At 46.8% G+C, this 20,799-nt stretch overlaps 2 protein-coding genes across 5 annotated transcripts in view; one reads left to right on the plus strand and one right to left on the minus strand.

The window, feature by feature from the left end:
* The window catches only part of LOC144114519 (uncharacterized), a 184,717-nt gene extending 172,875 nt beyond the window's left edge, over positions 1-11,842 (minus strand). For all 3 annotated transcript variants that reach the window (XM_077648316.1, XM_077648317.1, XM_077648318.1), the window contains exon 1: positions 11,338-11,842. In XM_077648316.1, the coding sequence (XP_077504442.1) occupies positions 11,338-11,395 (58 nt within the window). In that variant the 5' untranslated portion in view covers positions 11,396-11,842. The remainder of the gene's footprint in view (positions 1-11,337) is intronic.
* LOC144114515 (uncharacterized) overlaps positions 4,406-20,799 on the plus strand; it is a 70,693-nt gene continuing 54,299 nt past the window's right edge. For both annotated transcript variants that reach the window (XM_077648311.1, XM_077648312.1), the window contains exon 1: positions 4,406-4,844. The gene's annotated coding sequence lies outside the window, so the exon portion shown is untranslated. The remainder of the gene's footprint in view (positions 4,845-20,799) is intronic.

Consider the following 20,799-nt stretch of genomic DNA (forward strand, 5'->3'; position numbering starts at 1 on the left):
AGCTGCAAGCGATTGTTTTCAGCAAATTAATTGCTCCGACGTCTGCATTTTGTCAACGAGCCGAAAGAATGTCGCGGACGCTGACGTAAGTACTAACTGTGCATTGACGCTCCCCAGCACAGTGGAATCTTAATCCGCTTTTAGACAACAAGAAAAAGGGCCGGCTCTTATACTCACGAACTACCAGACAACAACAGCTTGCAGTTTTTAGATATTAATATCAAGTTTTTAGAAGGGCGAGTGTGTTGGATGTATTCCCCCCGAGCAAAAAAGGAACTGCATCAGCGCACTCCAAGACAGTTAAAAGGGCTATCGCTTCACTTTGCCTCGAGTCCGCATTGCCTAACTCCTGTGCTCACATGGCTGAGGCTAGCTTCAACAATCTGATTGAAAGGCTTCAAATGGCTGGCTTCCCGTGTTCTGTCGTTTGCAGCGTAGCAGAGACCCTCCTTCAAAGAATGAAAGGCAAGAAGAAAAAATTCGGAGGACGCTTAAGCTTCGTCTTTAAGAGTGAGACGCGACTGCGTGTTTCAGCGTTGCCAAGGAGTGCACGGAACTCCATCGCCCGTTCGGCACGACGCGTGGCCCGTTGGACAATTTAAGGACAGGGCGCCTGTCACACATATCTCGCTGGACACCTGTACCGTGCCGGAAGGGAAGGAAAATTCCTTCCCTTACAGCGTGGTTCAGGTGTCCACCGAGATGCGCCATTTTTCGCTCACGGCCAACGCCGACGACACAGGCTTTTCTGCGACACGAGCTCCTTAACGCTGTCGCGTTAAAAAAATCTCATGATGAGCCGGAATCAAGGCGACCACAAGTGGTCCCCTATATACAGAGTGGCGCACAGCTTGAAGAAGGTTGCTGGCCGGTTCGACGTAACTGTAGTTTTCTCCGTGCCCAAAAAGCGGAGCGGGTTACGCTCGCGGATCGGCCAGAAGAAGAAAGCCCTGTGCGAAAAGAGGCACGGCAAGCAATTCGTATCCTGTGCCATCGGAGTGGTGTACGATATCCCACTGACTTGTGGAGGGGTCTATATATGCCAGACGGGTCGCTGCATTAACGACAGGGCACGGGAGCATGAGAAATCGCTAGAAAACGGAGGCGGGTAGAATTTGCCTCCTTATTGTAAAAATTGCAAGTGTCAGCCGGTGCTTAACAGATTAAGGATTCTGGGCAGGAGTCGTGATCAAGTGGCACGTAAAATTCTTGAGGCGTTTTTGATCAAAAACAAGGGAAGCACTTGTATTAGCGACTCTTCGGTATCCCTCCGTAGTAATGAAGTTTCCTTTATTGACAGTTTTTGTGGCGTCATGTACTGCGCGACTTTGTAGCCCTGCATTACTAGCGGCCGTCTATTTGTTTAGGTGGGTTGTTAATTTTTTGTTATTCGTTTTATTTTTTATTTTTGTCGTTTTCGGTTTCTGACTGCTAAATTTTGCTTCATATGTTTGACTCTGCTTTTGCTACGATTGTTATTTGTTATTGGTTTTTACTTTCTGACTGCTTTTACTTCTCATGTTTGACTCTGCTATTGCTACGATTGTCTGACACTGCTTTTGCTAAGAGATGGTCCTTCCTTTTCGTTTCTAATTCCTTTTATCAGAATCTGTTAGTTTATCTGCACGGGTTAAAGTTTCCTGTCTGTTTTTCCTGATGTAGCTGCTTTTTATTCCACGTGCTGGCTTCGGAGCGATAACTCGATGAGTCTCATGCTTGAGCTGAATGTTTAAATATTCCACCTTTCCGTGCAATAAACAGTTGGTAGTGTGCGCGCATGTGGTGTTTCTTGTTAGTGTCCTTGTTGCGCCGCCGTTCATTTAATCATGCACCAACTCGCCCCTTAGGCCGTTATGCTGAGGTAAGAGTCATCCAGCTCTTGTCATTACTTTTTAGACTCCTTTATATTAAATGGGCTGTGAAGAGGGCTCTAATAAAGTTGCGGTATGCCTGGGATATTGAAGCACGTCGCTTCACGAATAGTGTTCAGCAAGAATTTTTAAATGCGCTTTGTAGAAGCTGAGTTATCTGTAGTTAAAAATTAATTTTCAGCGTCTTCGCGCCTTTCCCTCTCCTCTCGTCACTTTTTGCGCGCTGGAAGGTTGGCGCTCCTTCGCTCCTTCGCACAGTACACGGGCCTCTAGAATCCATCGAAATTCGACCGCCGGCAAGCATAAAGGGTAGTCAGTCCAACTACTACCTGCTCAGTGGCGCGCAGCGCACAGGGTTCGCGGAGTAGTAGTAAGTGGTTTATTAAAATAATAAAATGAAGGAAAAGATTTTTGCTGGCGCCGGCATCTGCCATCGATACTGAAGCACCTGAGCCGGGGCAGCGGAAAAAAATGACAGCAGGCAGAATAGAGAAATGAAATGAAAGAGGTGAGGGGACAGGAAGAGAGGATAGGGGGGAGAGGTAATATACACAAGAACTATTTACACAATAATAAATATTTACAGGTTGCGCGCTTGATTAGTGCTTCACGGATAGTGCACGTCATAATTTACATTCCCGCCAGTTAAAGGGATAAAACCAAGCAGTAGTCTGCGCATAATTCGAGAAAACGCAGATAGACGTCTCTTGTTCGTGTGCCTTTTCAGGTGCGTAGCCGTCACGCTGTTAAATTCAACAAGAATTCACCAGCAACGTGTCTTTAATAAGAGTAAACGAGTGAGACGCAACAGGCCGCTAATGCAGTGGTTAAAACGGAGAGGCAACAGAGCTTCGGGATGGAATGCAATGCTTTCGAGACTCTGGCAGTCAGTGTACAGTTGAACGCAGAAAGCGACGCACACAGCAAGCGAACAGCGTTCGCAATGCAGTAAGCAGTGGAGATTGTCGCAATGAAGCGATGCCTGTTGACAAAGACAGCAAGGACAGCGAACTTTGATATCAGAGTACATAAGCAAACAGTTTTCACTAGCACGTTCTACTGCTTGGTTCTCAATTAATTAATTAATCAATAAATCAATCAATAGTTATTGACAGGTTATGACATGCACGATTTATACAGGTGAGACCCCCGAACTCGAGCGGAGTTGTGGAAGGGGTGCTTTGAATAGACTTCAGATATTTTGAGAGACTGAGCGATACAAAACACTTAAACACAACGAGAAATACAAAAATGCAGCTTTCGCATATGATGAACACACATTTCAATGAATAATTGTCAGTGGTTGAAGAAAGTATATGCTGTGGTTACTCTTAAGACACCATGGTTAGTTATTGTGGTCCTGAAGTAAAATGAAAGCCTGTTTGTCGAGGTGGTTTTGTATTAACGGAAAGATGATGACGTAATGCTATTGGCAAATTGTTCCATAACTGTGTCGCTAGAAACGAAAATAAAAATGATCTGTAGTTTTTTCTTGCGCTTGGTGCATTCAAAATTGTGGTAGATGTTCGCAGTGAGTACTTGCTGGTGCTGTTTGTTATTATTATTGAAGTACAAGCAGTGGCATCGTGAATCAGCTTATGAATTATTATCAATACATGGTACTTAAAAGAGATGTTCAAAGTTAGTATATTAAGTAACAGAAAAGCGAAGTTCATTCATGCCTGTTAATGAAGATTGTCCTTACAGACACGTTTTGAGAGACTTCTATGAGGACAAGAGTACTGCGACATGTTAAACCGTAAACCCTTATTGCATGGGTGAATGAAGCTATAATAGAGGGTAAGAAGGGTTTTATGGCAAACACGCAGCGTATTTTGCTAATGAGTGGAATTTTTTGCTAGACCTTTAAAGTTATTTCTTGAACATGTTTGCGGCACTGAAGTTTGCTGTCTAAGTATAATTTTGTGGTTAAAAACTTGTAGCCTGTGATCCTAGTGGTTATTTTTTCATTTGCTGTTGCCATCAATGGCTGCAGAAAAATACAAGCACTGCTTGGGAATGCCTCATGTTGTTGCGAGTGCATCGCTTATTCTGACGAAAGCCGTGCTGGAAGTGATTTTACTCGAAACGACGTCATGTCAGAAGTGAGGGTAGCCGCCTAATAACTTAGACTAGCGCCACGAAACTGGCGGTCAAGTATTGTTGACCAAATATTACTTCTCTATGTTGCACAAACCGCGGTTCTGACCATGGTCAGCAAGCTCAACATTGCTCTATATTTGACCTCGAAAGTGAATTCACCGAACATACGAACCGCTACAAAGCTCCGGAGAAGAAGTTGCGCGAAACCTGCGAGATTGCGCACGTGAATCCGACCTGCGGGCCGCATGTGCGGACAGCCAGTAATAGGCAAACGATTGAAAACGCACCTCTCGACAACCACACAGCGAGGAGAGGAAACAAAGCGCCGTTCCTGCGCGTGGCTGTCTTGACGGGGAAGGAGGAGAAGCCCCAGCGGTGACGACACCCGGACATTCTGCGAGCACGCTCTGGCGCCGTGCGGTGCGACGACTGGCGCGCGTGTGCGCAGCCGGCCGGCAATATGCAAAGGCCTCCTCCGCATGCCTGCTCCAGAAACGGCGATCACCTGGGCATCTTGCTTTCCAAAAGCTCGCGCCCTCTCTGGCCCAAAAGTGGCTCCGGAGGTCCGGAACGAGAACTGGCGCCCCCCTCCTCGCACCACGCGCCTCCGCCGGCCTCTCGCCCGCCGGCCGTTTTATACCGGTCCTTCTCGCGGTTGCTCGCCTCCCCTCGGCGGCGCATGGACGCAAAGTGGAACGGCTCCCCTTGTCGGACAACGGCTTCGGCGGCACACTGGGCGACCAGCGAAGCGCGCACTCTGCACCGCGCCTGCAGCTGCACGCCGAGCGGCGAAGAGGAGGCTCGCCTGCCCTGCCACCGCCGCGGGCCCCGTAGAACCCAGTGTGGATTACGACGCTGCCCGTTCCGAAGGTGAGCTGCGGACGCTCTCGGCCGCCACCGAATCTTCCGACGCGTAAACAACCGAGTGCGTGGAGCGAAGGAAAAAGAAATAAATAAACGCGCACGTGGCGTACAGCCCCCGTTCCTGCTCCGAGCTCCCTGTTGTGGGAACTTAGCTATACCGCGTGTGCCATTTGTGCGAACAATCCCTGCGTACAGTCATGCGTGTCGCTTCAGTGCACAGCGGGCACTTTGGACTGTGCGTACCACACAATCCAGGGTGCTGGCACTGCACTGAGTGTTGGCAACCGCGTGTGCGGCGATACAGACGGTGCCATGCGCCTTTTACGCTCTATCAAAGTGGCCACAGCCCGTACAGTGCGTTTTCTTTTCAATGGAAGTGCTAGTCGATATGCGAATTTATTTGCAACATACTGTTCAGTGTGACATCATGCAGTAGGCTAATTACGACAGTTTAAGCTTAACACACGCCTCATGTCACTGCCACATGCACCACACTACCGCGCTCACAGAACGAAAATCTAGCCTGCAACCTACAGTCTCTTCATCGGTCTTCGTTTCGCTAGTACGTCGAACGTTTGTCTCTGAGCACGTAAAACTAGCGACATAATGAGGCGACATTGAACTACATAGAATTTAGCTCAGAACCATTTCCCCTAGCCGAGCAAGCCTCCTGTGCCACCACTACCTTCCTTTTTAAAGAACCCGAGGGTCTCCCAGCCTTGGCTAATCGGGCTACGTGCGCGCGGATAACATGTCGGGTACATGCAGGTCGACACTTTAACTGCTACACCAGTTCGCTAAACCGGTAAGCCGGCGATGTTGGTCGGCAAAAACTGATAAACATAACTGGCTATTATATTTTTTTTTCTACGATCGGATCAAACATCAGTGTAGCTTCCTGATGACGAACAGCGCGTTCTGCTCAGATTTCCCACTCCTGCAGAAGCATCCCACAACTTGCGGGATATGCGTTCTTCGTTCTTTTGGCCGGCCAGGGATCGGACGGTCACGCTCACGGTTGAGCAACGGCACACCATACTACAGGCGCTGTATTCCGCACAGATTCTTCCCTTGGAGGACTTGCTCTGCGTGTTCGACCGCCCATGACCGTGACTGATTCCGATGTGATGTGTTTGCGTTGCGTGCGGGTCCGGCACCTTTGGCGATCGAATGGAACCGCGAAAGATATTAGTGAGGAATCTTGCCCCTGGACACGCACAAGGCGACAGTGGCGACTGCAACTGGCCGGAATGGGCATGGCTGCTATTTAGGGTGCGCCATGGAAACAACCTAGTTAATCGTCTCCTATTTTACGGCTCATCATTGAATCTCGGCGACCACCGGATAGACCTCTTGCAGAGCCGTCGTTTTGTTGTTGTTTTTGGTAGAGCGGGCAGCCATGGCGGGAGTAGTGCCGGGAGTGACTCGAAATTGCGTTTCATTAGCTGCACCTTTTCAATCTTCTGCGAGGGAGTGTTTAGAACGGCAGGCATGAAGCGTGCACTTGGGTATCGTAATGGCCAAGTTTTCACATTAAAGCAGCGCAGGTTTGCAATAAGCTGCGCTTCAAAACAGGCAGCCAACTTCCTGTGCGTGTTGAGATATTTGCCGGTAGGCGCTCCCAGCCTCGAAGCAGCGACCCTAGACGCACCTGATCACGACTGCGTAAGCACAAATTTGGTGTTCCGTTGTTCAATCCATAGGCCCGTGAATAGGGACGTTTACGGACGGTCATGGTGATAAGCAGCAGTTCGTATGTGGTTCGTATATATCTGAGGTAATTATGCCAGCCGAGCGAAATACAACTCGCTTGTAACACTTTGTACGTGCCCCGAATTCATTTACGATGTATTTGATGCCGAAGCGGCCATTGAAAAGCTGCAACGCGAGATTTGAGCCTGCGCTTGGAGAGTCGTTGAGCTCCTCCGCGTACCTTTTTTCTCCTATGGGAGCCTGTCAGGTGTGTAATCGGGAACGGCAGTTTATAGCGTCTTATACTCGGACGCGGTTATCCGAAGGTCCTGCGAGGAGTTTTTCTCTGTTCTGTGATTAAGCAGGTTCCATTTATGCTCATATCGCAAACAGCGATCAGATATGTGTCTTCGCCTGTGTTTAAGGAAATGCTAAAGTTCACAAAAACTCATGCTGATCGTCAAACCATTTTTATGTTGCAAAGAAACTGAAACAAAAGCTTCCAGCCCATAGGAAGCAAGGCGTGCAATAATAATAATAATAATAATAATAATAATAATAATAATAATAATAATAATAATAATAATAATAATAATAAATTATTTTGTCACCGTCAGTAGCAAATACAGGAGAGACAGGCCGGTCTAAGCCTTAAGATGGCTTGTAGGACCGTGCCTAAAAAAAAATACATAGTGACAGAAAAGGATGACTCATGCGTATGTATATAGGCGAAGAAAGCAAAATAAGAATAAACATGAAAAAGAGCACACTGAAGATTAGTAAGTTCATTCGCGACACAACTGAAAAGATCATAAAGGCGCAAAGTCTAATAAGGCGAAACAGATTGCAGTAATCCTAAAACTAATTTTTCCATTCATCCTTCAGCAAGTCTGAGTTTGCCTCTAGAGCTAGCCTTAAATATTTCATCTGGCAGTTTGTTGAGGGTAGCCGGAACATAACCGCAACGCCTGGCCGCACCTTACCTCGTGTTTGACCGAGGAACAATGCAACGGTTATCTTTTCCAAGTTGTCTCGTCGGTGTAGTTTCCTGTTTAAATTCACTCTACCAATAGTGCTTAAGCGCAACAGTATCAATGAATAAGGATTTGAAGTTTGGGAGCCCTAGTTCACGGATGATATTTTCAGCTGACAAAATGGGCGTGTCGTACGCAACGTTTTTAAGAATATTCTTTAAAATGCTGTCGATCTTACACACCCAACGATCCGAGCAAAAGGCAATGAACGTAATACCGTATCTTAACACACTGTACGCCAAAGCATGTGCAATCGTTTTTTCACAGATAAAGGCACAAGACTTGATATTAAACAACAACCATGCCACTGACCTCAATTTACAACAAACAGATAAATGGTAATGCCAGGTCAAGCTACGGTCGAAAGACACTCCTAGATACTTAACACATTCCACATATTCAATAGGTGAACATTTACAAGAAACACACTTTGAAATATGCAAGTAAATAGGAATGTTAATAACAGTTGTCTTTAGTGGAGAACGAAAACAGACGAGCTGTGTTTTTTGTGCGTTGACAGCAAGTCCATTGTCAGCAAAACAGCGCATTGCATTGTAAATGTCATTTTGCAACAAATCAGAGGCCTATTTGTAGGAAATATGCTTTGCCAGTAACGCTGTATCATCAGCCTATTGGAACACTAAACAAATAGAAATAGCCAAAGGGAAGTCATTCACAAAAATATTAAACAACAATAGAGATGAAATTGACCCCTAAGGTACACCCGAATTAAGTGGCAATTTAAAACTGAAAACGCCCTTATCACCGGTAGCGACCACTTGATAACGATTGCTGAGGTAGTCTTCGAGAATGTGGTAAAAAGGCCCACGGAATCCTGACACATACAGCTTGCCTAACAAGATTTTTTGGTTAAGGAAGTCAAATGCTTTCGCTACATCTAAGGAGAGAGCACACGTGAAAAGATTCTGATCAAGCGCTGAAAACGGTTAATTCAAAAATTCAAAAAAACAGTTAATTCAAAAGGGCAAGAGCACCGCGCCCAGAGACAAAGCCAAACTGGCGATCATTCAGGACAGAAAATTTGTTAAGAAAAGAAGACATAGTGCTAAAAAGAAATTTTTCCAAGACCTGAGCAATTACAGGTAGGATAGAAATTGGCCGGTAGTTTTCAATCTTATCTTTATGTCTTGACTTGTGTAGGGGTAAAAGAACTGCAGTTCTCAGGCGTTCAGGAATTTCGTCGCCCTCAAAAAAACCATTCAGTATGCAAAGGAGAATATCTGCCAGAACATTAAAATTTCTGCGCAGGATGTGTAATGGTATCCCATCATATCCAGTAGGCTTGTTAGGGCGGAAACTGAAAAGAATCTCTTCCAGATCACATCTCGAGACCCTTTAGGAAGAAAAGCGGACGCAGGTATGGACTGCATTAACGAACTAGAGCTAGTAGTTTGAGTAAGCGCACTTTGCGGCGCTTTTACAAAGTGTTTATTGAACGCATCAGCTACTGCTGGCGGAGGCTGACTAAAAGATTCGAAAACAGAACATTTATTACAATTCATACCTCTGAGATAATTTACCAAAGACCAAGTTTTGCTCACATTATTTGAAGATTGCTGGATTTTATAAAAAGTAACGGCACTTGGCGCCGCGTAAAAGGGCGACAACCCTGTTTCTTGCTACGCAGAGCTAGGTTTTTTGGACTTCTTTTGCACCGTTTCCACAAACTATCTCGATACGAAATTGCATTAAGAATGTCCGGCTTCATCCAGCAGTGACCCTTTCTGACCGTTTTAGTTTCCACCCGAGTGCACTGTAATTCAAAGTTTTTCAGCTGCATACAAAACTTAGCAATGCCCAATCAAATGAAGTGATAAGATTATCAAGCTTGGACTGATTGACAATGGGGATAAGGGATTTGCGTTTAACAGAAGCAGTTACCGTATCAGGGGTGCCAGGCGTTCCGTAAAGCAAGAGGGCATGCAACGAAATAGTGGTCGGCCAACCTTTCTAAAATCGTACAAGACCGCAATGAGCAATCCGGAGCTCTAACCGCTATGTGATCTAGGCACGACTGCACTAGTTGGTTATTAACTAATTCCACTCTAGTAGGAGCTCCAATTGTGCATTCTAGACCATAAGCAGACAACCTCGATAGGTAATCACAAATCGATACTTTCGTATGGCATAAAATGTTAATATTAAGGTCACCAGTCAAACAGAATTGATCCACGGCACTCCAACGCAGCAAAGTTTCTTCAAGCTCAATAAGAAATCGTGAAAGGCTGGAGGAGGGCGGTCGATAAAGAGATAACAGATGCACAGAAAATGACTTTACAGATTTTGAGCATTAGGGACTCGGCATGCTCAAAAGATGCATCTACAGGGGAAACAGCACAGGTGTCATTCACAAAAACAGCAATACCACCGCCACGACATCCGTTTCGTGTAATAGAATGGGCAGAAAAACCCTGCAAAGTAAATGTATCAACGCACGCGTGAGAAACATTGATCTCAGTTACTACAAACACGTCAACATAGCCAGCTGCAGATTCCGCTGTAAACTTAAACTCTTCCCAATACTTGCGCAAACTTCGAATGTTTACGCTCACAACCGTGAAATAGTGATCCAAGTTGTATCCAAATTCTGTTTTAAATGAAGTAAAATCGGGTAGTTCGCAGAACGAAAACGGCACAGTGGTTAAACAATGTTTTCCAGGTCTGCTTGTTTACCGATTCGAAGAGACGCTGTTCCGTTCTTTTTCACGAAGATTTTCCTCCCTTCACCCAACAAAACTGATAACCCCCGCCTTTGCCTTGGTCCTTGCTTTCCAAAAGAGGTCACGGTTAGCTTTAGTCAAGTTATCATTGAAAAATATCTTCGGAAAGGATTCATCTTCACGCAGTTTTTTCAGCTACAACGAGCGTCAAACCATTTTTTCTTCCAGGCTGCTGAAGCGAAGCGCACAAGGACCACTGGTGTACAGTCAATTTTAACTTTCAAGCGATGGGTAGCCGTGATTTCAGATGAAAACCCCGCCAGTTTCAGTTTAGATGTCGTTTGCATGAGTGTTTCTGCTAAGTTTTCACTGTTGTTCTCAGCAAACCATGAATCTCAAGATTCATTCTTCTGCTGTATTGTTCGATTTCATTTTGATTTTCCTCTGGTTTTTGTATCAAAGCTGCCTGAGTCGACACAGTACCTTTCAAAGCTTCCAGTTCAGCAACTTGAGACATTTGAAGTAATTCACTACCCTGCTGCCGTTTCAAAATGGAATCGTACCTCTCGGCTAGAAATGAGGCAGATCCTTCGAGCTCCCGAACTGATTTAGAGACCGCCGTTAATTCTCCCTGCATCAGTAGGAGAGAATCAACTTTCTTATGAAGAGCCGGAAGCGATTGCGGACTTTTCCCGATTTCTCTAAGCTCATCCAACAAAGAGGACTCCGACACACAGTTTTCATCGGTAGACTCAGAGGCGCTATTGAGCCTGTTTTTTCGGCAAGTTTTGTAAAGCCAAACTTCTCTCTTGGATTGACCCATGGTAGTAAACGTATTCGTGGCTATACCTGAGCACGACAGCCCGAGATATGAAAATTGGCAGTCCGCACAAGACATGAATTTTCCATCAGCAGGAAGAGGCTTTTGACAAGCAATGCAATTATCATGATTAGCCGTTGAGGACAGCAAGCACTAGCAGCTGTAAAAAAAAGGCAACTAAAGCAGAAACATGGCAAGGAAACTAACAACAGTCCGGGAAATTGTTCATCAAAGGAAGTCTTGCTAATACAAACACAGCCAGCGTCGCTCACCGGAAGAATAGCAGGAGGTTCGGACATCCGCCGCAACCGTCGTTGACGCCGCCACCATGTGTTGACGCCTCGCAGCATGCAGCCAGCAGGTTTCTATGACGAGCAGAGGGGCGAGGCAGAAACTTTTCCGTTTAGCGGAAACCAGCCGGCACAGCACGTAGTACGCGCACCAACGTTAACTGGGGATAGCCAGCCGGCGCGCTGGGGAAGTCTCGAAGAAATGAGACGGTGGGCGCGTTCACCGGACGAAAAATGGTGGCATTTACCGAATTCCCGCAGCAGCCGCCGTCACAACTGCCAGCGTGTGCATGTGCCTCGCAGCAAGCAGCCAGCAGAGACTATGGGGAATCTGCGCTGCCAAGGTGGCGCTGCAATTGGTTCCATTCGGTGACTCAAAACTGCTTTTGTCAGCCGCTTGGGCCGCTGCAAACGCGAGAACACATTCTGCGCGATTAGATACCCGCGTTTGGCTGATAGCGTTCATTGCCTAGCTTATCTCGGCGTAGCCCAGATGGCTGACGCACGGCACGTGCGCCTTCGACAGAGCGCGGAGGCTCACGCCTGAAGGTGGCGCGGAAAAGTGCTAATAGTAAAATCAAGACAAGGCTAAAACTGCCAGCTCTTCTCGCTAGGCAGTGTGTTATGGCGCTGCAATCGGCGCCGCAACCTTCAGCGCAAGTTCCCCATACTATGACGAGCAGAGGGGCGAGGCAGAAACTTTTTGGTTGAGCGGCAGCCAGCCGGCACAGCACGCACGCGCACCAACGTTAACTGGCGATAGCCAGCGGGCGTGCTGGGGAAGTCTCGAAGAAATGAGACGGTGGGCGCGTTCACCGGACGAAAAATGGTGGCATTTACCGAATTCCCGCAGCAGCCGCCGTCACAACTGCCAGCGTGTGCATGTGCCTCGCAGCAAGCAGCCAGCAGAGACTATGGGGAATCTGCGCTGCCAAGGTGGCGCTGCAATTGGTTCCATTCGGTGACTCAAAACTGCTTTTGTCAGCCGCTTGGGCCGCTGCAAACGCGAGAACACATTCTGCGCGATTAGATACCCGCGTTTGGCTGATAGCGTTCATTGCCTAGCTTCTCTCGGCGTAGCCCAGATAGCTGACGCACGGCACGTGCGCCTTCGACAGAGCGCGGAGGCTCACGCCTGAAGGTGGCGCGGAAAAGTGCTAATAGTAAAATCAAGACAAGGCTAAAACTGCCAGCTCTTCTCGCTAGGCAGTGTGTTATGGCGCTGCAATCGGCGCCGCAACCTTCAGCGCAAGTTCCCCATACTATGACGAGCAGAGGGGCGAGGCAGAAACTTTTTGGTTGAGCGGCAGCCAGCCGGCACAGCACGCACGCGCACCAACGTTAACTGGCGATAGCCAGCGGGCGTGCTGGGGAAGTCTCGAAGAAATGAGACGGTGGGCGCGTTCACCGGACGAAAAATGGTGGCATTTACCGAATTCCCGCAGCAGCCGCCGTCACAACTGCCAGCGTGTGCATGTAATAATAATAATAATAATAATAATAATAATAATAATAATAATAATAATAATAATAATAATAATAATAATAATAATAATAATAATAATAATTGTAGTAGTAAAAGTAGTAGGGTATTTCCCCCCCCCCCCCCCCTCAATGTTTCTGGTACATTCAGGGCCCGCTCAAGCACGATGTGTGATGGGCAGCCAGTCACGCAGATCAGAGGAGCGGCATATAGGATCAAAGTAAATTCAAATATGAGGAACACATACCGTCAAACAATTACACAAAAGGGTAAAAAAAGGGTGAAAATTCAGTATCAAGAACTGTGTGCACGTTATCGGTCGGCGTCTACAGTAGTAGGTTGCAGAGAATTTAGAGTATAAATAATTATGACTGCGGAGCAGTGGCAGACATTTGCAATAATTGTCCAAAACGCTCACAGTGGAAGTATTTGTAGTCTTAAAAAATGGTTCTGTGCAATAAAAGGACAAGAATGTAGGCATGCGGTACAAACAACCACAGTTTGGGATAACATTGGGCTGACAATTCAGCGCACAAAAAGGCGCCAGCGTGAAGCTTTTTTTTTCCTTGCTTTCTTTAAACTCTTTATATTGGTTAGTTCATCCCGTACAAAATTAAAGAGTTATGCACTTGACCTTTTCTGATACTTTATTAACAATTAGCGTTAATTCGAGGTATGAGTCATTTTTCTGTATTAATGTTTTCAGTCCCATAACTGATGTTTTGTACTTGATGATGTAACGCCTCGAATGGAGGTCAACAGTGCATCCGGTATGCATTTAATATGTATATTTGCACACAATATTTCTCCCGTTTCCATAACCAAGCTTTGCAAAATCTTTACAGCAGTTCTGCGAAAAAGTCTGTTAGTCCTTCCTCGCCTGCTGAGCGAACGACTGTCCCACATTGTAACGTCATATCTGAGGTTGCATTCGCCAAGGGATTCATATATTTATTATCTTCTTTGAGCATAGCATCGTCACGCGGCCAATAAGTGTATATACATTTCGGCAACTTTAAAAAATTTGTGCAGTGCACTCGCCGCCATTAAAAATTCATACAAACCGAGAGGTAAGTACATATATATTTTACGAGCTGCACCCTATAAGAGAGAGCAGCGAAATCTTTCGAAGTAATTAAATGTACTGTGGGAAGCAAAAGTGGTGTTTGCCGCGCGGCGGCGTGGCTGGCTGCTCTTGTAATGCCTTTCATCTTTTTTTTGCTGAGCAGGAGCGCCACGGATCGAAACGAGCCAACTATCATGCCTGCTGCAGATAGAAACAGTTGCTTCGTCGGCTGTCTTCACGGCAGGCGCTCCCCGAAAGTAGCCCGTTAATGAAGTCTAACAAAAGCTCGGGAGTTATTCACCACTCTCGATTCCGACAGTATGTATGCTTAGCACACAGTCATAATCCCTTGTGATTATTTCCAACTTCCGCCCGTTTAGTTATATTTGCACTTAAGAATAGGTAACTAGAGGCTACACAGCTTAGAGGATTACTCATGTCTGCTTGAAAAATACTGTAGCCTTTGTTTTGTAGCCTTTTTTCCCAAGATAAAATAAAAATCGGACGACGCTTAACATACCTATAAAAGCACAATGCAACAGCACCGTACCGAACGCTAAACCTCGATCGATATGTTTTTCCTGATTGGACTACACAGCTTATGGAAAATTAAAATGATGTACCAGCACTGTGAATCAGTTGTTTCGACGAAATCTCATTTTTGCTAAATAACTTCATCTGGTGGAAGTGTACGAACAGATAGACTTTAAACCGGAGTGGCACTCTCTCTTGGTGGCGTGCGCAGCCTTACCTCCTGTCTGGTGCTCTGTTGCACTGCCTTTTTTCAGATGTTTCTTCGTGCAGTTTCATAAAAGCTTTGTAAATAGTTCATGTCAAGAGAACATAATGTCAGTGTAATAAATACCATGTCTTAAAAAAAGCTACTCAGTAGCGTACAGTTAGTGTACCCAGTTAGCGACCCAAAGAATGGAGGTGCGATTCCGCTTGGCCACTTTTTTCTTTTCTTTTTCAAAAGGAGCTCGCAATAAAGTTGCGGTATGCCTTGGATGTTAAAGGACGTCGCTCTACTAATATCCGCGGGCAATAATTTTTTAATGCGTTTTGTAGAAGTGGAGTTATCTCTAGTCAAAATTTGAATTTTAGCGTCTTCGCGCCTTTTCCTCTCCCGTCCCTTTTTGCACGCTTAAAGGTCAGCGCTCTTTCATCCCCCCCCCCCCCCCCCCCCCTCCACTCGGCCCTACTGCAACCGGATGCCGACGCGCGCGGGAATTCCCTCCCCAGGAAAGAGTGGGGAGGGGGACTTCCTGACCCACCGGAGCGACGCGGCTGACTGGCCATGGGCACGGTAGCGGCGCGACGTCTGAAATAATCTAACCAATAGCCACTTTTTAACCGGAATACGGAGATGCGTGACATGCGAATAGCAAGAGTTTCAAAATGGCACTGGAAATGGAGTGTGGAAAAAAAAGAGACGATACAGTAATCGATCATATAGCCCGTGACCGCTATTTTCACATATTTCATATGTTTTTAACCTATGTGTGCAGCTCTCACCCAATGCAAACGTTCGAATTGCTTAGAAACGGCGAAAGAAACGATTTGACAGAGATCATTTCCGCGACATGCAAGCAGTCCCTACAGGTGCACCATTTGTACTGAATATATAACTGAGAGAATTTTTTTTAGATACACACGCACCATTCGTGCTTCCAGACTCTGCAAGGGCTGCCTGTGGTCTGAGGTGACGCGGTCACACCTTCAACAGCGGTGGCGTGCTCGAACACTTTCTGTAAAGGTCGTGGCAATTGTTGAAGCGCAGCTTAAGCTTTTTTCATGAAACAAGCACGACGAACTTACTTCCTTGTGATTTTGTTGAAAATGGCAATTTTTCGCTTTTTTTCCTACTCGGAAGCGTGCATAGCCATCAAGTGTTTTGTTGGCTTCCCGCCGTGTTTCTGCAAGTGCAGCACCTGGATACAGCGCGTACGTCAATGCAAATTGCTGGGCATATTTCGTCGGCATTTACGAAGCGACTGACGTAGAAACCCTCCGCGTCTGCAGTTGATACCTTCCGCGGGGGTGCGCAGTTTGTAGTGCACGTTCTTGTGTGTAACTTAGGTTGTGATGAATAATAAAACATGCAAAATGCCTCCATTTAACTGAGCGTGGAGGTGCTAAATATGCAGCGTTTTCCACTGCTGCATAAGTATCACAACTGGCACACACACGTTTTTTTTTTGTTTTAAGTGTTTGGGTGACCTTCCACAAGAGCATGAAATGTCTCGAAGGCATGAAACATCCGAGCCCAAAAAAAAATCTTTGATATTTGTCTGAAATTAAGGTTATAGTGCCTTGAATGGTGTTCTCTGTAGAAACATGCCTCTTTGCAAACAAAAGGCGTCTCTCATGGCAATTTCTGTGGGTCGCTACATAGTGCACAAGACATTTGTTATACCTGGAAGTGCCTCGTAGCAGAATTCGTATTTGAATCGAAGCAAGTTAATTTTTGCGAAATGCGGGTGGCATGTTTATTTTTTATATGTCAACCACTGTGTTCACGTCAACTCACCCTGTTACAGCGTGTTCAGTTGGAGCATTTTTAATTTTATCCTGAACAATGGAATTCTCCATAGCACACTAAATAAGCGGGTTTGCTGAGTGGGAAAGATACTATATATTACGAGAACTTACAAATAACAGTTATTATTAGGTATGATATACACGGCCCAAAACTGACACCTGGCATTGCCTCTAACTTTCTGGAGCAGAAGTTAAATACGAGACACTGCTTCATGGCCACAGTGCGCAAAAGCAGGTCGAAAAACTGGGATCGTGGGTGCCTAATTGATGCGAACTGCATATGTAACTGTGGCACAAAGCAGCAGAACATTGTTCTGATTGCTTTTATGTATTGTGCCGGATTTATTTGCGCCAGTTAACGCCGCGTCTTCCGCTGCTTTGGACTCATTTCATGAACATTAAGCTGGTTTCACTGTATGGACGCGTTTCTTTGCGGTACCTGCACATTTAAAAGCAGTTTGAGCACTTCAAATAGTTAATGATGTTCAGTAGAATTTAACTAAGATTATTGAAAACTACAGACATGTACCGCTCACTAACAAAAATAAAACAATTCCAGAGTGAACCAAAAAAAATAAAAGATTCCTTGACGGAGAAGAGAACTTGCCGATTTAGGCGGAAGTGATACTGCGTAATCAAGCAGCCGCGAGCCACGGCGACAGTGCTACGTTCCACTGAGCCGGGTTCTCGCGCGCGCGGCTTGAAAGCTGAACGCCACTGCAATAGCAACGGCAAGAACATATTAAAGCGCACAGATTAGGTACACCAAGTCCGCGTTAATATTACTTCGCCAAGTTGAGGTTTTTAGGTAATAAAGGGGGAAAGTGCTTGTGCCTTTTTCCGTTTTCGGCAGTACATTTCAGATACGTGGTTACGCCCCACCACCCGTGCATTGTTTAATTGCACCAAAGAGCGTCCTTGAGCCGAAAGGCATAAAAGCCAGAACATCGCGCGCCACTGCTTCAGAGCAGCAGCTTCATTTGTGGCAGGGCCCGTCTGAGGACGCGCCCGCGCTCCACCGCAACTGATCAGTCCGTCAGAGGACCTGGGCACGCCCGTGGTGCCGCCGATCCGCGCGTCGACATATTCCCGGCCCCCAATCCCTCAGCCAGTGCCACGATAGGAACAATGACGTCTTCTTTTTCACGGTGCGTCAGCTCGCTGGGGCTGCCAATTTGCAGAGCACTGCCGCCGCCGCTCTGCCGACGGGTTGCAGAGGTCACCCCGTCGACGCGCTTGCATGCTTGCGTGCGCCCTGTGGCGAGGGGGCGGCAGAGCAAACAGGAGCCCGCAAACGCCACCGCTCTTAACCTTCACGCCTCCCTGACAGACGGGCCAGGCGGCTGGCCGGCGCATTTCCTGCTGAGAGGGCCGATGCTGCCTCGCGTAAGCGGGGAAGGGAGCGATGACAGAGGCAAGACACGCGCAGGCCCGCAGGGGAAGCCCGCGGCGACCCAGACGAGGCGACCGGGACGCACTGAAGCGGTTTCGGGCGGGAAACGCGGAATTAAGGCGCTTCCGTCGTGCATATATGCGCAAGTCGCGTGAGCGTTCGCCGGCGCTCCGTCCTCGCGTCGCAGTTCGCTGGCTCGCTGCATATCTGCGCGCGCGGGGTGACCCAATTGGCAGGGCGAAGCAGCCGGTATGAGCATCCCGGCCACGCACGCTCATGCACCCGTTCGCCTGATACGACCTCAGAAGGCGAGTAAGAGTTGGCGCGGATTGCCTCTGTGCATGGCGCGTGCAGTTGATGCCAAGTGCGTGTTCCCTGAAATACTATCAGTAACGCACGAGTCACAAGCTGTACTAGGCATTTGCGTCCACGAAGTCCGTAACGACAAAGTGGCAGGTAAAGTTCTAAATAGATGGGTCACAGTTTTAGCCCTGTTAAGCATGAACCCCATCCGCTAGGCATTCTTGGGAATATTTGTCGGTTCTGTCTATCTTGGCTGTGACAACTGCGCGAATAACAGCGGGTAAAAAGTCGCAACCAGCTTACAATAAACGGCAAAAATCACTTCCCGTTCCCTACATGGCCAGCGGAAACGCAAAAATGACCGGGCGAAGCCAGTACGTATGCACCCAGTGAGGACCAAGCGTTGAAGAGTCTAAAGAAGCCATTTCTTCCATATTCCTGGCTGTTTGTTGTTGCTTGACGCTTGCAGCCCTTCCTTACTGCAAGAAAAAAAGAACGCTGTTGTTTTGTGGTGTGAGCCAGATTTCTATATAGTGCGAAGTCCCTACTTCGCCAGCAAAGCTGAAGAATCCGGGACATGTGTGAAGCCTCAACCTTTGAGGGAACTCCGGCGGCGGAGGCCTTGCGCAGCTGCTCCGTCAACGCGCGGAACCGGCACGCCCCCTATTCCCTTCAAAAGACTTGGCTCACGAAAAAAAAAAAAATCTTTCTCCTGCTATGAAAGTTCTCTCATGCTGACGCAAGTTAGCACTCATCTTTACTTGAAAATATTGAGAATCCAGTATGATACAATTCCCGTAAATAAGGTAAGCAACTACGATGTAGAGAACTAAATTTGTTTGAAATGCTAGAACATAAGCCGTAATATTTTTTTAGAACTGAAATATTTTGTGACAATCAGAGCAGAAGTTTCAAATGCATGCAATAATTAAGATCAGTTGTTTGAGCATAATAAATGCGGTACACACTAATAACTACATATTGCGAAGCAAATTTATACCCATAAAATCTCTGCAGCGTCGTACATTTCGCGCGTAATCTCTACGTAACTTACACTGCAGTGTATTGCTGTGTAATGAAAAGAAAAAAAAAACGAGGAGAAAGCGTATTTCTGGACGCGGTGGTTGTTAATGAAACGCTGATCCTTTGTAGCATTCGTTGAGGCTGTTGTCACCTATAGCACCACTGAAAAGAAAGCAAAAAAGATAAAAAGAAGAAAAAAAACGAAAATCAAACACGAAAGGGGTGTAAAGAAACAACGGCAGAAAAAACAACCGAACAAACTAAAATGCCGCCGATCAAGCGAATGGCGACCGGCGAAGCACAATTAAGTGCGCGTGCGTACGCCATTGTTCCAGACCCTCCTCGGAAACGTCTTCCTACGTGGCAAGAGTACGCATGGTGGATGCTATAATACGCGGCAGAGTGTTAAACAGCGGCAGTTTTTATTTTAATGGGGGGTGTACAGTACTAGAGGAAGGGCACTTGATGAGCCAGCACAGTTTTTTCTGCTGGCGCCTTGGCTGCTGGCAGAAGGGTTCCCTTTAGCCACGGACGCGTCGCGGATAAATTCTGCTGGGTAGGTGCACGGTGCAAGCCGGTAAGCACACTGGCCATTCTGTGTCACGCTCTTTCAGACGTATCCTGCCAGCGAATTCCACGCACTGTACCGCGAGCATCAGCGCGAGGACAAAGAACAGGTGGCCCCATTGTTGAGAGGTATTAGGAGGCATTTAGCTCTAAGCTGTGCACTGGTGTCGAGCGCGGATAAAGTAAGCCTCCATAGACAAAAAAAAAAAAGACACATCCGGGGGTGTATTAGAACGTCGCTGGGGTCATCTATGCCGCCTTGCGCAAGACCTTCCGGAGCGACGCGCGTCGGAAAGAAGGGGGATTATTTATTGCTGCGCGCAGGGCGCGAGCAAATGATGCGAGACGGTTCCTGCGCACGAGTGAGTGTAATGCGGAAATAAAAATCGTGTTAAAACACAGACACCTAGTGGGCACGCGTAGTTGTAGGACAAGGGAGTAAACGCGCGAATGTGTCCAATTAGTTTGCTGCAGGTTCAGAGAGCTCTAAAACAGCAGAAAAAACCATAAGGAACCAGGTCGTAAAAAAAAAGCGAACTCAGATATGCGCTTTCCTTCATATGTTTTTTTATTTATTCTGTGCTGCCTTTACTTTATTTAAGACTATTGAACCGGGGCGAGCGCTATTGTTAGAGAGTTATCTTTAGTATTCTGAAGTAGCCAGTGAACGGTATTGGTCGATGCCGTACCATGAGCATCTTAATCAGCTCGGACGAGAGCATGCTCAAGACCAGCCGGCAGCGAAAAAGATAGAGGACGACGCGAGGAAAGGACAGACTGGCACTGTTTACAACCTTGGGTTAAGTAGGCACTGCAAAGGCATCAACGTTGACGTTACAAGATACGGCTGAGGCGAAACAAAATAGCGAACGTAATAAACGCACCCAATACAAAGTACATCAAATAATAAACCGAAGACAGACAAGAAGAAATCCACGCGCATGCTTATGAGAACAGGAAATCGCCTTTTTGAGGAACTACTGCGGCGTGGGTCCACCGACAAAGTGCACACCCTCAAGTTACGGCCTTCAGCACAGAGTTAATGATGATGATGATCTTATTTTAATT

The sequence above is a fragment of the Amblyomma americanum genome, chromosome 1 (assembly GCF_052857255.1).
Source record: "Amblyomma americanum isolate KBUSLIRL-KWMA chromosome 1, ASM5285725v1, whole genome shotgun sequence".
NCBI classification, from domain to species: domain Eukaryota; kingdom Metazoa; phylum Arthropoda; class Arachnida; order Ixodida; family Ixodidae; genus Amblyomma; species Amblyomma americanum.